General features: G+C 36.3%; 1 protein-coding gene and 1 pseudogene across 7 annotated transcripts in view; both read right to left on the reverse strand.

Moving 5' to 3' along the window:
- NEO1 (neogenin 1) overlaps positions 1 to 17,056 on the reverse strand; it is a 237,694-nt gene that overhangs the window by 104,218 nt on the left and 116,420 nt on the right. For all 7 annotated transcript variants that reach the window (XM_045795253.2, XM_045795258.2, XM_045795257.2 and 4 more), the window contains 2 exons: positions 10,732 to 10,886; positions 9,268 to 9,388 (listed from right to left, as the gene is read on the reverse strand). In XM_045795253.2, coding sequence (XP_045651209.2) covers positions 9,268 to 9,388; positions 10,732 to 10,886 — 276 coding nt within the window. The remainder of the gene's footprint in view (positions 1 to 9,267; positions 9,389 to 10,731; positions 10,887 to 17,056) is intronic.
- LOC123790703 (small ribosomal subunit protein uS3 pseudogene) lies at positions 1,916 to 3,762 on the reverse strand (annotated as a pseudogene).

Consider the following 17,056-nt stretch of genomic DNA (forward strand, 5'->3'; position numbering starts at 1 on the left):
AATGATGTGCACAAGAATGGGATTAAAGAGATTTTTTTCGAATAGAAGAGGTTCTATTAGAAATAATTTAAATACCTGGAAATGATAAGAAGGAAAAAACAGTAAGGGAATAAATGCTATCTTTAAGTAGATAAAATAAGAGGTTGAGATGCAAGTCCCTAGAAAACTGTGGTGGTTTAAGACAGAAACAAAACGAATTTTTTGATCATTAAGAAAAAAACACACATGGCAAAAAAATTTATCCAAAGATTATAGCAATGGTATCCATGCAGATCTTCAAGACAATACGCAGGGATGAACTCTAGCTAAGAAATCGTATGGAGGCAGATAAATGACTAGATAATATATGATCCCTTCTAACTCCATTTACTAAAGAGAGAGTTAAGGAGTTTTAATTCACAATAGTGTGAAAGACTACCACGTAAAAATTGGGGACACAATAGTCTCTACATGTAAGAACATAAAATACTTAGCTGCCTTACTTTGTAGCAAGAGGTTGGTTAAACCTCTTAAAATTTATCAAACCCGAATCCTGTTTTCTTCTTCAACCTCTTTCCTGACCTTCGGACATGAACTGCCCTCTGATTCTAGACATTTTTATCTAGTTTTCTATTATAACCTAAACCCAACACATCTTAAACTGATGCTTTACGTCCTGAACAAACCAGCTCTATTACTTTCTTTTTTAAACTTACTGGCATAAAGTTGTTCCTAATAATCCCTTATATCCTCTTAAAGTCCATAGGATTTGTAACGATGTCCTCCCTTTTCACTCTTAATTTGGTAATTTTTTGTTTTTCTTGATCAGTGTGGTTAAACATATTCCAATTAAACGGATCTTTTCAAAGGACCAACTCTTGGTTTCATTTACTCTGTTTTCCATTTCATTTATTTCTCTTATCATTTTCATCTTCTGAATGCTTTAGATTTAATTTGCTCTTTTTTATCTAGCTTTTAAAAGCTTCCTTCAACGGGGTGCCTGGGTGGTGCAGTTCATTCAGCATCCGACTGTTTTGGTTCAGGTTGTGACCTGAGGGTCATGAGATCGGGCTCCGTGCTCAGCACAGAGTCTACTTGGGATTCTCTCTCCCTCTCCCTCTTCCCCTCCCATTCATACTCTCTCTCTCTAGAATAAATAAATCTAAAATAAATAAATAAATAAATAAATAAATAAATAAATAAATAAATAAATAAATAAATAAGTTTCCTTCAAAAAACTACTTTAACTGCATTCTATAAATTTTGGTAAGTTGTATTTTCATTTTCATTCAGTTCAAAATAGCTTCTAATTTCCTGTGACTTGTTCTTTGACCCATGTAGACGGCTGTTTAACTTCCAAATATTTGAGGATTTTCTGGTATCTGTTATTGAGCTTTAGTTTAATGCCCCTGAAGTCAAAGAATATACTTTAGATGATTTAAATGCTATTAGATGTTTGAGACTTATTTTAAGGCCTAAAGGATTTACATTTAATGCAATAATTGATAAAGATTCAAATCTATCTTGCTAGTTTTTTATTTGTCCCATTTATTCTTTGTTCCTTTTTCCTCTTTTCCTTACTTCTTTTAGATTAATTCTTAAGATTCCACTGTATTTCCACTATTCACTTATTAGCCAAATCTCTCTCTACTTTTTAGTAAGTCCCCTACAAGTTTTATGATATGCATTTTTAAATGATCACAGTCTACTTCATATATTATGATCTGATATGTGATATAAAGATCTTACAAGTTTATTTTCAATTCTACTGTAATTTTTTAAAGAGTTGTTAAAACTTCAGTTTTGTCATATATTTTAATTTTATATGTTATAAACTATTTTTCTATTTTATATTTTTGTATGTATTTTTCTGTATTTATATACTAGAAACTATGATATTGATATTTTATACTTTTATATTTTTCTATTATATTTATATTGTAAACTATTTTGAATTCTACAGTAATTTTTTGCTAAAAAAGTTTGTTAAAAACTTTACTGTTTTGTCATGAATTTTAATTTTATATGCTATAAATTATTTTTCTTTAGATCAACAAAAAGGATATGCCACCTCTTATTTGCAAATAAAGCTTTCTGGGAAGTCAAGGTAGTTTGATTTATATGGCGGATCTGACGCTACAAGGGCAGAGTTGAGTAGCTGTGACAGACACTGGCCCACAAAATCTAAATTATTTACTGTCTAGCCCTTTGCTCTCCTATTTAGATAGTAAATTATCTCTTAAAGTGATGAAAACAAGAAAGAATTTTATATTTACTTTTTTGCTTTTAAACCATTCTGGCCCATTTGTTTCTTTGTGAAAACCCTGCAAGTTTGTCAGGTATCACACTACTTCTGCCTAAAGAACTTTAACATTTCTTGTAGCACAGGTCTGCTGACAATGAATTTTCTCAGCTTTTGTTCTGAAAAGTTCTCTATTTCACGTTCATTTTTGAAAGATATTTTTCCTGGGTATATTATTTGGGTTGACTTTTTTTTTCCTTTTAGAACTTTAGAAGTGCTACTCCATTGTCTTCTGACTTGCACCATTTCTGGTAAAATGTGTGCTGTGATTTTTATCTTTGTTCCTCTGTGTCTTTTTTTTTTTAAATGGGCACTGTATTTATTTACTATGTGCAATACAGATTTCCTCATACATCAGGTAAGAAAACCATTTTAAATACATCCCTCTTAAACCTATAAACCCAAACTGCAGTGAATTATTAATCAAGGTGCTGTCCTGTTAGCAATCAGCCTTCACCACCACACAGTCACTTCCCCACAGGATATCCCTCTGGTTAGCTCTGCTTAGGTCGTTCTATTCTGGCTCTTGCCTCACAATCACAGCTGAAACCAAGGATTTCATGGAAAACACAGAAGTATCATGAGCCAGGCAGCCCTAAGAATAAATGAAGTAATGTTCCCTTTGGGCAATAAAATCCTCAGTTCAAATAGTGAATGTACAGTCTATTCAGGCTGTGTGTCTTTTTCAAAGATTTTATCAAAGGTCTTTACAGAGTAATATCCAAACTCCAGATCCAGCCACCAAGGAGACCCTGTTATGCTGTGGGTACTGGCTGTGGCACGGCAGGTGGCTCTGGCTCCCCACTCTTATGTTCCAAGATGGCGGTGGTAGACAGTATCTCATATCTGGTTTCCACAATGCTCACATGGTCAGGTGGGGGTTCTTAGGGCCAGTCTTACCATTTGGATCCCAGGGAAGCACGATCTTCATTTTGATCATGCTATCTAACTGGCACACCCTATCTGAGCGACGTAGTGTCAACGTGGTAGTTAACAGGGTCCCCCACTGTGAATCATCATGCATCCACAAACCTCATGGATTTAGCCCTCTGTCCTTGGGAGCCTCCCAGACACCATGACCTCACAGTCTTGGCCCCACTCTCCGTGATGAAACACAGCACACGACAGAGGGCCCTCTACACAGCAAGGCTTCCTAGGAGTCTGGAACAGAGACTCTGCCTGGGCAATAGCACACAGACCTCTTGTGGCCACCTTTCCAGCATAAAGCTACACATTGCCCTCAGGGAAGCCAAACCTCTTCTGAACCGCAGTGGTCAATTCCTGGATCAGCCGGCCCTTCTCAGCAAGAACATTCTGCATCCTGGTGGCCAAGTTAATGATTTCAGTCCTGGTTGGTGTAACTTGGACCTCAACTCCAGAGTAGCCATCTCAGCTAGCTCCCAAGTCAGAAACTCATTCAGTTCAGCTTTGCAGATGCCAGCAGCGACAAACTTCCTCTTCTTAGAAACCTACACCACCATCCTGCCATCGCAGCACCGAAAGGAATAAGTCCTCTGTGTCTTGTTAAAACTTTCTGGCTGCCTTCAAGAATTCTTATGTTTGGTTTTCAGTAGTTTATTTTTTTTTTAAAGATTTTATTTATTTGAGAGAGTGAGACTGAGAGAGAGAGCATGAGCGGGCGGACGGAGAGGCATAGGGACAAGCAGGCTCCCCACTGAACAGGGAGCCTGACATGGGGCTCGATCCCAGGACCCCAGGATCATGAGCTGAGCTGAAGCCAGATGCTTAACCAACTGAACCACCCAGGTGCCCCTGTTTTTCAGTAGTTTAACTATGATGTGTATAGGTGTGTTTTCTTTTATTACTACTACCTACTACTATCATTATTATTAGCCTACTTGGGACTGTCTGAGCCTCTTCTTCTTTGACCTGTAATCTGATCTTGTTTATTTTTAAAAATTTTGGCCACTATCTATTTAAATATGTTTTTTCCTGTTCTGTTCTTGTTCTCTTTTCTTTGTGAGACTCCCATTTACTTATACCATCTTTTATTTTCCCATCTTAGATATTCTTTTCAACCTCTTTTTATCTTTTATATCAGTTTAAATAATTTATACTGAACTATCTTCAAGTTGGTTGACTATTTCCTCAGCTGTGTTGAGTCTACTGATGACTCTGAGTAAATATTTCATCTCTGATACCATTATTCTTTTTAATTCCCCTTCCTTGGTTAAAGAACCCTTTCACTCTCTGGACAAATATAAATATCTTCAAACTCTTTATGGTTTCCATCTTTCTGCCAAATTCCTCCTCTGGTTCACTCAAGCTACTACTTTTTCCACTAAATCCTTTAACATACTAATAATGATTAGTTTAAAGTCCCTGTCTAATAGTTTCAGCATCTGGGTCTCCTTTCTGTTGATTCCTCAACAATGGGCCAGTTTTCCCTTGTCCTCTCTATGTCCAATAACTTTTGACTGAATGCTAGGCATGGTGTACAGAATAGCAGAGACGGAGATTATTATTATTTATAGTTGGAACACGGCATGTCTATTCTGTCAAGCCATTAGTGTGGAGAGGTTAAGTCAATTTAGACAAGAATTGAGCTTGGTACAGATTATACTGTTGTTTTAGTTACCATTAGCACACCACAGGTTTCAAATTCTTCTTCTTTTTTTTTTTTTAAAGATTTTATTTATTTATTGGACAGAGACAGCCAGCGAGAGAGGGAACACAGCAGGGGAGTGGGAGAGGAAGGAGCAGGCTCCCAGCGGAGGAGCCCGATGTGGGGCTCGATCCCATAACGCCGGGATCACGCCCTAAGCCGAAGGCAGACGCTTTAACGACTGCGCTACCCAGGCGCCCCTTAAATTCTTCTAATGGTGGACCTATCATTATCTTGTGCAAAAGAAGAGAGATGAAGTGCCAGAGAGTTTTTCTCAATTTATCTGTTTTCCTCTCAGCTTTCAACCATTTCTGCATACCTCTACTACATACGGATTTCTCTCTATTCTTGACCTTCCCCGGCTGTAGAAACCTTTTGGCTCTTACTTGGTGGTGGGGCAAGTAGGATTTTCAGTTGTCCCTGTCCAGCCTCAGTATTAGGTAGGCCCTATGCACCAGAGGCTTCCTCCCTCTAGAAGCAGAAAGGTTTTGCTTCTACTCTTCCCCCCAGAAATTTACGAAATAAGGCTTTCTGCCCCTCCCTCACTGGTTTGAGGCTTAAAGGAGTCTGAGTAAATTAGAGGGGCCTTGCACCTATTTCCCAGGTGCCACAGATTACCTCTTTCACCTCTTCACCACCAAAATGACTTCTCGAGTCTCTGCTTTGCCACCAGTCTTCACAGTGAGTATCCTGCGGAGTTCCAGGGAAATGTATCTGCAAGCATGTATGAACTCCCCTTTCATCTGGGGCCCTCAGGTATTCCAGACTAGTACACACTGAGTCTTTAACAATCAATTAAAACTTTAGTCGAGGGACGCCGGGGTGGCACAGCGGTTAAAAGCAACTGCCTTCGGCTCAGGGCATGATCCCGGCGTTCTGGGATCGAGCCCCACATCAGGCTCCTCCGCTGGGAGCCTGCTTCTTTCTCTCCCGCTCCCCCTGCTTGTGTTCCCTCTCTCGCTGGCTGTCTCTCTCTGTCAAATAAATAAATAAAATCTTTAAAAAACAAAAAACCAAAACTTTAGTGGATTTCTTCTGATCCACTTTTATGGCAGTCATTTCTTTCTCTCATGCTCTGCCAAAAGTCAAAGAATTAATGACCCATTCTCTGGGGGCAAAGGGGTGTACCATTCTTTGGAATTTAGGTTACTCGGCTGTTTTGCAAGCTGAGCTCTCTGATGGGCTCAGACAAATTATGATTTTGTAGATTATCCAGCTTGTTATTGTAGGTAAGAGTCGGATGTTCTGTGCCCACTCTTCACATGCTGAGTAGAAGTCCCCCTTCCACTTCAATTCACCTTCCTTTTCTGTTTTCGAAAGGCATCACCACTCTTCCAGTGACCCAGAGAAAACCTGGGAAGTATCCTTGACTTCTCTATAACAATGTTTAATATTCAGCTGATAAAGTCTGGATTAGATAAATCACTAATATCTTATTAGAATCCTTTCTATTTTTCTAGTAGTACTTATCTCACAATGGTCTCTTGTAACAATATTCCTTCAACTAGCTGCCTCCTCCTATCTGCCTTCTTCTTCTCTTTTTGTGTGTGGAATGATTGTATTTTTATTTTTTATTTTTTGCCTTTTTATTTTTTTATTTTAATTCCAGTTAACATACAGTGTTATATTAGTTTCAGATGGACTTTTTTTTAAAAAAGATTTTATATTTATTTGAGAGCAAGTAGGGGGAGGGGCAAAGGGAGAGGGAACTTCAAGTAGACTCTGTGGAATCTGACGTGGGGCTTGATCTCACGACCCTGAGATCATGACCTGAGCTGAAACCAAGAGCTGGATGCTTAACTAACTGGGCCACCCAGGTGCCCCTCAAATGGACTTCTTCTAATTAAACCTGACTTTATCGTCAGACTGCCTTCCTACAGTATTGTATTTGACTCTTTACAATCAAGGCCATGATCAATCTGATCCTACTCTGCCTTCAGAGGCTAACTTCCTAAAGGAACAAGTGCTCTATTTCCATACTGACCCAAACCCTCTTTTTAACATCTGGAATTCTTATAATTCAAGGTCGATTACAAAAGGGATACTTTTTGTGAAAAAATTTCCCTAATCACACAGAAAGAATTCCTCTCTTTCTAATTGTATGCTGCTTTATTTGTATTATAAAAAGAACTCTTATTAAGGACTGGGTATTAAGTTGTACACATCTCTTACATCCTTTATAATACTATAAACTCCAGAAAGACAGAGATCAGACCTTATAAATTGTTATATTCTCTTTTAGCTTTCCCACATAAATATTTATCTTGCAAATTAAAACAGCAAAATTAGTAACATGACTCTTTCTTATAATTCACACATTCTTAATTCATCCCTGACAAGGTTACTAAAAACTTCTGCCAGCCCAAAAATGTTGTCTGTTTTTGAAATGTTGTCTCAAAAAGGAAAAAAACACACACTGCAACTATAATTATGCTATCCAAACATTTTCAGAGGAAAACCCAATTAGGATTAGTTTAGAGATCGGGCAGCATAGCCAACCATTTATACTATTAGAGTTAAATCTATAATGGTAATCCCAAACACAGATTTACTGAAATTCCTTTATTTAGTTCCATGTAAATCACCCCAAGAGATTCACAAATTTTACTAAGGAAAATCACTGCCCCTAATAAATGGAAACGATCTTATCTACTTTAGTGCCTGATTTGGCAATCATACCGAGGCATTTGCCAAGATGGAAAAGTGACAAGTTTCTATAAATCCTTTTCAATAAATAGGGAAAGGTATAATTCACAAACATAGGAAGAAAAAAGAGCAGTTCTAATATTTTATTTCTTTTTATAATAGTACTCTCAAATACATTGTCAAGAAAGAGCTTATAAAAATCTTATATGCTATTTTAGTGAAAAGCCAAATTAGCCACTATCTTTACCAGTAGCTTCTGCACCTGGGCTATAGAGCTGGGGCCACACTGGAACCTGAACTTAATCTGACTCAGACACCAGACTACATGTCTAAAGCATTATCTTTTTCATGTATTCTTCAGAACTGCACAAAATGAAAAATGTTCTTCTTGCTAAAACGATAATACATCCAACAGGTATCCTTATCAATTTGACACAGATTATTAAACGATTCAACTTCTAGTAATTTAGTATGAGAAAATAATCATATAAAGAAGTTCCGCATAGCATTGTTCATAATAGTAAAACATAGGAAACAATTTAAATGTTAACCAATAAGGAATCACTCACACAAAACAAAGTGCAAATATACTGTGCAACGATGGAAAATGTTGATATAGATCTATCTATTTATTGACAGGAGAAGATGTTCACAGCACGTTGTTCCAAGAAAATGCATTATCAAACTATACACACATCTGCGCATGTCCACATGTAGTACTCCCAGCAGGGAGGATGTGGAGCATGTGCCATTATCAATTTATTGCCCCTCAATTCCAAATTCATCCTTTATCACCTGCTCTGCAAAAATGAAGATGGGCACTTATCTGTCTTTTCTCTGCAGAGGACATATCTTTTAAATTGTATCAGCTGGATGGCAGCTTCTCCCAACACCCCAACCCCTCAGGTGGTTTTGTAGCAGAATGCCTTCAGGGAAACACCTCCTTGTGACTGGGTGCCTAGCACACCAGACCCTGGGTTTTGAGCAGGTTTCAATAGCAGAGCAACTTCTCTGTGTCCAGGAAAACATGGCCACACCCTCTCCAACACAGTCTGGATTTCAGTCCTGAGGAGCTTAACACTCTCAGACCAACAGCTTGTGGCTGCTCTTTGTATCTGCCATTCTTATATTCACTAGGGTTGTCTTTACCTCTTGCCAGCCCTCCCCTTGTTAGTCTAATCCTGTTATAGTTAATGGTTCTTTATAGTCAAGATTATCTGCTCAAATTATTGTGTGGTTTCCCCAGAACTGACTCTGACTGATAAAAGGTAGGGTTTTCCCCCTTTTTTACTTTTCAGTGTTGTCTGAATTTATAATAAGCATTTTGTGTGTGTGTGATAATCAGAAAAGGCGTGTTGTTTTTATTCTGGAAAAAATTCAATGCAAAATAAATAGTACTTTAAGTTTTTCTATTTTAATAGAGCAGAAATATATTTGTGAGATTAAAATGACTGAAATATGAAGAACATTCATTTGTGTAAGACTGTAATTGATCAGTTTTCCTTTTCAGTATTACCCAAAGTTGTGTTTCTACGTCATTTTAAGTAATAGAAGATATTTAGGCTGCTTTCTTTTCCTCTTAGCTATGTCATATACTGGTCTTTACAAATGGGTTATGAATCATGAGGTATCCTAGAGTAATAGGTACTGTGATAGATACTAATTCCTCAAACACAGTCAGCCTCTTTCATTTTACTATTTTAGCCCCTCTTACCATGCTCAAGGATTATCAGTTGGGCTCCAGCCTGTGCATTTCCAACATCATTCTCAGCAATGCATTGATAGAACCCTTCATCTGATTTCACCAGACCCAAAACTTGAAGATTATGTTCCTTCTGAGAAAGAAAAACATAAAATTTTATGATTCGACTGATGAACATTAGTTCAAAATCTCAAGGATGTGCTCTTTCTGGGGAGGAAAAATAAGTAAAATTGCATGATTCAGCTATTAAATATTATCTATGTACCTGTTAACTCAATTTTATTGACAAGGTACTGATTTAACTGACCAGAACAGGAAACACTGTAACTAACCAATTAAGAACGTAATCCTTACGGAAAGTAATATCCACAGTGTTTGCAAACCTACACCCTTGGTTGGAAAAATATAGGACGGATGATACCATGTGACTATAGTAAAAGTCTGAATTTGTGAATTCAAGGCATTTTCTTAAAATTATCTCTAATATCATCAGTTCTAACAAATTAGTCTACAATAAATTAAATGAGGATACATATATACAAGCTTTCCTTAAATTATAAAGAACTATATAAATGTCAAATATTGTTATCAATATAATTTGGTTTTAGGATTTTTAAGAATAATATGAAACTGATAAAAGTAAAAATTCTCATTTAGCTGTAACACATTGCTTTTTAATTTAAATACTTGTGAATTACTTTTTGTAACTTATGAGATTATGCATTTCAGAATAGAAAATATATTCCTATTAAGAATTAATTACTTATATGAAAAATTTATAAGACATTACACCAGTAACAACCATAATTACTTCTGAATTATTTCTATGAATGCCATGTATACACCTTAAGATATTAATCCTTATTACCAAAACTTAGATAATTTTATTACTAGGATTTAGATAATGATAATAATAATAGGAGACAATATTTACTAAGCATTTAACCATGTATCAAATAAAAAGCAATAATGGCTGACTATTCTTAAATACATTTAATGCTATTTACTTCTTAAGAGTCTTTTTATCTATTGTCACAACAATCGTCCAACCCTGGGTCATACTTTTTTAGAAAGGCCTGGGCATCCGTATATGAAGGACAGATTTCTGTTCTCTGAATGGAGAACTATGAAGACAACTGGTGCACACACAGGATAATCATTACCGAGAAAGTAGTGACAACTGTGTTTAATGAGAGTACTAGCAGGTTTGGGTTGGAATACCAAACTGCTGGTCAGGAGATCTGGACGTTAGGCTTAGTTCAGCTACTGACTTGCTATGTGATCTGATACAAGCTACCAAAGTACATCTACGCTCAGCTTTCTCATCAGCTAATGAAGAGATTACATTCTATGCGTATTTTCCTGTCTTCACCTGCAGTACATCAACTGGCATATGTAAGACAACAGATCTCTTAGTAATTACATTTAAAGACATTTAGAGGTTTCAGAGATAAGTGTCCTTTGAAAAATACTTACTACAATCTTAAAGTAATCACTTGGGATAACCATATCCCCATTCTTGACCCACTTCACTGTTGGAGTTGGTTTCCCAGTCACTTCACACTCAAATACAATATCCATTGATTCGTGAGCATATATATTAGTAGGCTGTTTCAGGAATTCAGGTTGGGCTTTAAAACAGAAGAAATCAGGATATTAATAAAAATAAAAATATCTGTTCATATTTCAAGCAATTTTTTTAAATCCTAGAATTCACACGATTTTTACTTATTATTTGAGGTTTTCACATATTTTTACAAAAGCATATAACAAATATATATTTAAAATATATGTTAGGGGGTGCCTGGCTGGCTCAGTCGGTAGCACAGGTAACTCTTGATCTCCATCGTGAGTTCAAGCCCCACGTTGCGTGTGGAGCCTACTTAAAATAAAAATTTCTTAAAAATTAAAATATATGATAGGAACACAGTATTTTTAAGAACTGATATTCTGGTACAATTAATGGGAAGAATAATTATAAAGATAATTTCTGAGTTTCCTTGTTGATAAATATTTACTAAATTGACTATATTGAAGAAATCGACAAAATGAATATTTTTAAATTTTTTATTATGTTATGTTAGTCACCGTACAGTACATCATTAATTTTTGATGTAATGTTCCATGATTCATTGAGTATAACACCCAGTGCTCCATGCAATACATGCCCTCCTTAATACCCATCACCAGCCTATCCCATTCCCCCACCCCCCTCCCCTCTAAAGCCCTCAATTTGTTTCCCAGAGTCCATAGTCTCTCGTGGTTCATTCCCCCTTCTGTTTACCGCCCCCTTCATGCTTGCCTTCCTTCTCCTACCGATCTCCTTGCTATTCCTTATGTTCCACAAATGAGTGAAACCATATGATAATTGTCTTTCTCTGCTTGACTTGTTTCACTTAGCATAATCTCCTTCAGTCCCGTCCATGTTGCTGCAAATGTTGGATGTGGTCCATATATACAATGGAATACTACTCAGCCATCAGAAAGAACGATTACCCAACAAAATGAATATTCTAAGCTGTCTAAAAATGAGCATTAAAACACTACTTCCCTAAGACTTTTACCATTTTGGAAGAAGCGTAATCAAAATTCAAGAAAATTGAGAAAACTGACATTTTTCTTTTCAGTCAGCGTGATAAGTAACAACAACTTTAAAAAAAGGCTTACAAATGTCACATCAGAGGCCTTATAGAGTTCACTCATACAACACCCTTCACTTGTAACATCCCTCACTGCATGAAACAGTGTTTAAGGGTGGGAGAAAGAGTAACAGGATCTTTGGGGAAAGGCTAAGTATATTTGAAAAAACCTAAATATTCCAGTATTTCCCTTTCTCCTTGCTCCAAAATTGTAAAACACGGACTTATAAATAACAGAGTAAGACTCTGAATTAGAAGGGGGAGAGCAGATCATCTAGTCCAGCCTCCCACTTAATGTTGTAATTTCCTATATGACTTTTTTTTTTTTAAGATTTTATTTATTTATTTGACAGAGAGAGAGACAGCCAGCGAGAGAGGGAACACAAGCAGGGGGAGTGGGAGAGGAAGAAGCAGGCTCCTAGTGGAGCAGGGAGCCTGATGCGGGGCTCAATCCTAGGAATCTGCCCTGAGTCGAAGGCAGACGCTTAAGGACTGAGCCACCCAGGGGTCCCATCCTATATGACTTCCTTGACAAGGAGTCTCATTGATCCCTGTTTCAAATGATAAGCCTCCCTATATCACAAAGCAGCAAGCTTCACTGTCAGCTAGTTCTATTAAAAAACCAACAATGACAAGAGCAGCTTTTTTTTTTTTTTTTTTTAATAGTTGAGCTAAAATGTGCTTTAGCCTGCTGGGATTTTGACTGGGATTATGTCACATTTGTCGCAACTTGACATTTTAACAATATTGAGACTTCCTTTCCCTGAATATGGGTTACCTCTCCATTTATTTCGTTCTGTGGTTTCTCCCATCATTGTTTCATAGTTTTCAATATACAAACCTTGTTCATACTTTATTAGGTGTTTCCCTAAGTATTTCATATTTTTTGGTGCTACTGTAAGTGGTAAATTTTTTTTTTTTTTAGTTTTCAATTGTTCACTGCTAATATGCAGAGGTGAAATGATTTATGTATATTAAACTTTTTATCCTGTGTTCACACTAACCTCACTCATTAGTTCTAGCATCTTTTTATAGACAATTGTGGGATTATCTACATAAATAATCCTGGTGTTTGTGAAGAGAGACAGTTTCATTTCTTCCTTTCTCATCTGCTTTCCTCTTTTTTTCATTTTCTTGCCTACTACATTGGCTAGCGTGGGGCAGGTCCTGAGAAGAGGTCCAGACAAGCTTTATAATTTGGGTTAATGAAGAGTAAGAGTACAGCGAGTAGTTAGAAACCCCAGGAAGTGGTAGGAGCCAAAGGAGGGAAAGAATGGATAAACTTCCTACCCATCAGTCAGTCCATGGCACCCCAGCGGGTGACTTTCCACACATGCTCTCAGGTCTGTGGAATCCAGAAGGAGATCTGTGGGCCAGCCTGGCCCATGGATGTGTCCTCTGGCAGCAACTACCCCCTGTCCAAGGTCTGAACTGCAGCTTCAGACATGGAGGCCCTCGTCCAAGTCTGTTCACTTTTTGGATTCTCTCCTTCAGCTCTAGAGGTAGTTTCTGATCCTTATATTTACTATTTCTTTATTCTTTAGAGTCCTAACTTTGTCCTTTTTTGTAGTTAAAACACTTTCACTAGTTAATAATTCTTGATATTAAAATTTCCTTGTTCAAATTCCTGGTGTGATTTCCGGCTCCTGACTGTACCCGGACTAATAGTCTCATACATGCTGCCGATACTTCTTCTCGGTTTCTACGTTTCTCTTTTACTTAAGGCCCCCGTTCTACCAGTTTTCAATTTGTATGTGGTACAATTTATCAGTCTTCCCCTTTTATTTGGCACCTATATTTTATTATCCTTACTCCAAAGGTTTTCCCTGCTTCCGTACTATGAAGATAACTCACTTGCGTCTTCTAGTATGTCAATGCAATAATCTGGACTTTACCAGGTACCCAGCTTTACATTTTTCTAAATGGCAACCTCAACAGTCCCAATAAGAGTACCTGATTTGAAAGAGTTTTAATATTAAAATCCTATGTACCCCTGAGGGGGAGTTATTTTTGAATACTAAGTGGTTTCATTGATCTGTCTATTCCTGAACCACCAGAACCACAAACTTAATGACTGTAACTATATAATATTTTTAAATATTTGGTAGAACAAGTACTCTCCATTTATTCCTTTATTTCCTCAAAATGTTCCTAACATTGCTCATTAAGCTTTTTTTTTTTTTTTTTAATTCCAGATGAATTTAGACTCACCTTTGGTTAAGTGTATCTGTTCCTTCTCAAAGAAAAGAGACAAATAAGAACAAACAAGAGTTTTCATTTGAAGTGCAATAAATTTTAGATGCAGGAAAAAACTAATATATTTTTGATCCTGAGTGCTCCCTATTTAAGATCAGATATTTAAGTTTATTTGAATATTATTCAATAATGATTTACTGTGAAGACACCGCAATGACTGAAGTCAAGAGACTTCCAGTTGAGTTCTGGTTCTACCAGTAGACATTTGCTGGCCATGTGTTTCAGTCTGTTCCTAAACTAAATAAGGAACTCAACTGAACTATTCCTAAACACACCAAGATCTCTAAACAACCGCAACTTTAGGATTTTAGTTTATATATTTGGTGTATGATACTGGGTAACATTCACAAATAGTTTCCACTTATTATCATTATTTGCCACAGCAACCCTATTATTTTGGTATTATTATATTATTTCTATTTTACAGACAAGGACACTAACACACAGAGAATCTAAGTAGTTCCATAGGGTCACAAAGCTTAGTCAGTGACGGATCTGCATTTTGAGCCCAGGCAGTTTAACTTTCAACTTTATGTTCTCTCTCTCTCTTTTTAACTTTTTACTACAGAGAAAATAATAATAAACACCATGTACCTGTCATACAGCTTCAACAATTATCAACTTATGGCTAGTGCTACTCCAACTACATCCTAACCCATCCCGTGTCTTTCCCCAGATTACTCTGAAAGCAAATCCCGGGTATTACATTATCTTATATATAAGAATTTAAGTAACTTCATCTACAAAACAAAAATTCCCATTTCTAAACAAAACTATAATACCATCATCAGGTTGGTAGCTACAGTAATTTCTCAGTATCATCAATCTACATTTTAAAAGAATGATTTATTTGAACTGGGCAAAGTGTATTCATTAATATTAATTTGTTTCTTACGTTTCTTTCAATCTACAGGTTCCTCCTTTATCTCCTATCCCTGTTTGTAATTTATTTGCTGTGGAGGTCACTTGTCCTGTAAAGTTTCCTGTAGTCTCCCTTTTGCTGACTGCATGCCATAATGGATTTAACATATTAGTCCTGCATTTAGCAGTTAAATGTAGAAACTGATTGGAGTTAGGCTCTTTCTTCTTATTTTTTCAAGACTACTTCATAAGTAGTGTCATAGTCCTTCAATCAGGACAGTTCATAATGTGTGACTATCTCTCTTTTTGGGATGTTAACAGTCTTAGAATTTGCAAAATAGTAATATTCTTATTCTATCATTCCTTCTACAGAGAGAAATATCCCCTCATCAATTATTCAGTTATCCTTAAATATACCTCTCACAGAAAGAGTAGGATAAATGCTTGATATTTTCCCTTTACTTACCAATTTTCAAAACAATGGTCCGGTTCTCTAATCGTTCTGACTGAAGGAAATCATTGAAGGGTTTTTAAAAAAAGTGTTCTTATAAATTCATGGATTAAAATATATTTGATTTGTTTCAATCCATGCAAGTTATTTTTCTTTTGATTTTCAAACTATCCCATCTCTGACTAATGGAAGATTGGGTCCACTGAAAGTTCCTAAGTCCTTTTTAACAGGACCCTAGTAGTTTTTAGTATCTTCTGCTCACTGTTTTTAGGCCCTACTTGTGAACAAAACCAGGAATTACGTACTTTTTAAATATAAAATTAATCGTGATTTCATTCTGTTATCCAATTAAATTCAGGGCTATAGGTTTTAACTGGATCTTAATAACTTTACATCTGTATCTCTTTTCTCTCATGCTAAAAATCCGTTCTCAATGACACCAAGTGAATTACTCACTCAGTAGTCTCAGAGTAACTATACCAGTATCTCCACCAATTATTATAACAGAAAACAGCTGAAGATTTTTGCAGTTCTTTTTGTCCTTAGAGTATATCCTGTTTGATATATACGGTTCAATTACTATTTTAAATTTATTTGTAATAATAACTTTCACTTGGAATTGTAGCTTTCTGTGTAGCTATACTACAAACTAGATACACATTTAGAGCCATTTGTTTCATTTTACTTTCCCCTTTCCAGAATTACTTTGTATAATCCCAAATCTACAAAAACAAGGTACACCCAAACAAGTCTTTCTCCTAACCCTGTTTTCCCCACCCTGTCCTCTCCCTTCCCTATAGGTAGCCATTTAAAAATTTTTAAGGTTTAGCTTTCCATTCTAAAAATTATAAGCAAACACACACACAATTCCTCCCTGCCCCTCTTCTTTAGATTAAATAGTAACATGCTGAAAAAAACACCTCCAGAGCCTGCAATCTTAACCATTAGGTGGGATGTTTCTGAGGAAGTGCTATATTCCTTGAGTCAAAGGACTGAGACTCCCCCTAAGGCAGAGTAATTCTGGAAAACACAGCAAAATCCTCTTCAAAAAAATCTAATTAATATAGCTTTAGTATGCATTTTTAGTAAACAGGTTTTCAAAGACTATTAGAAAAAAATTATCACAATGTTCAATTCATCATTTACTTTTCCCTTTCATGAATTATAAAATATTGCCTTTAAAATGTTCTTGGGATTTTAACTTCTCTGTAGCTAGTATTCACACCAATTAAACACAATGTAAGAGCAGATGTTTGTGGTTGGGAATTTAAATTGATAACCAGAGAGCAAATGAGTCAATTACCATAAGAAAATAAGCGTTGTAATGGAAGATTATGCATTTGTTACCAGAGAGATAATTAAGCTTCAAATTCTCATTGACAGCTCCCTATTCCTTCTAATGCCATCATCATTACAAGAATAATTTTAATTGCTAAATGCACAAGTAGAATTTGATACTAAAACATATTATACTTGCAAAAGTCTTTTACTGGAAACATCACTTCATTCCATCACTGTTTTGCAACGCTGGAAATTGCCACTCAATTCAAACAGAAAACAATGTAGGGCCAACACCAATGTTTCAAGGTTACTT

The sequence above is a fragment of the Ursus americanus genome, chromosome 28 (genome assembly GCF_024610735.1).
Source record: "Ursus americanus isolate L20-20 chromosome 28, mUrsAme1.1.p, whole genome shotgun sequence".
In the NCBI taxonomy this organism is placed as follows: Eukaryota; Metazoa; Chordata; class Mammalia; order Carnivora; family Ursidae; genus Ursus; species Ursus americanus.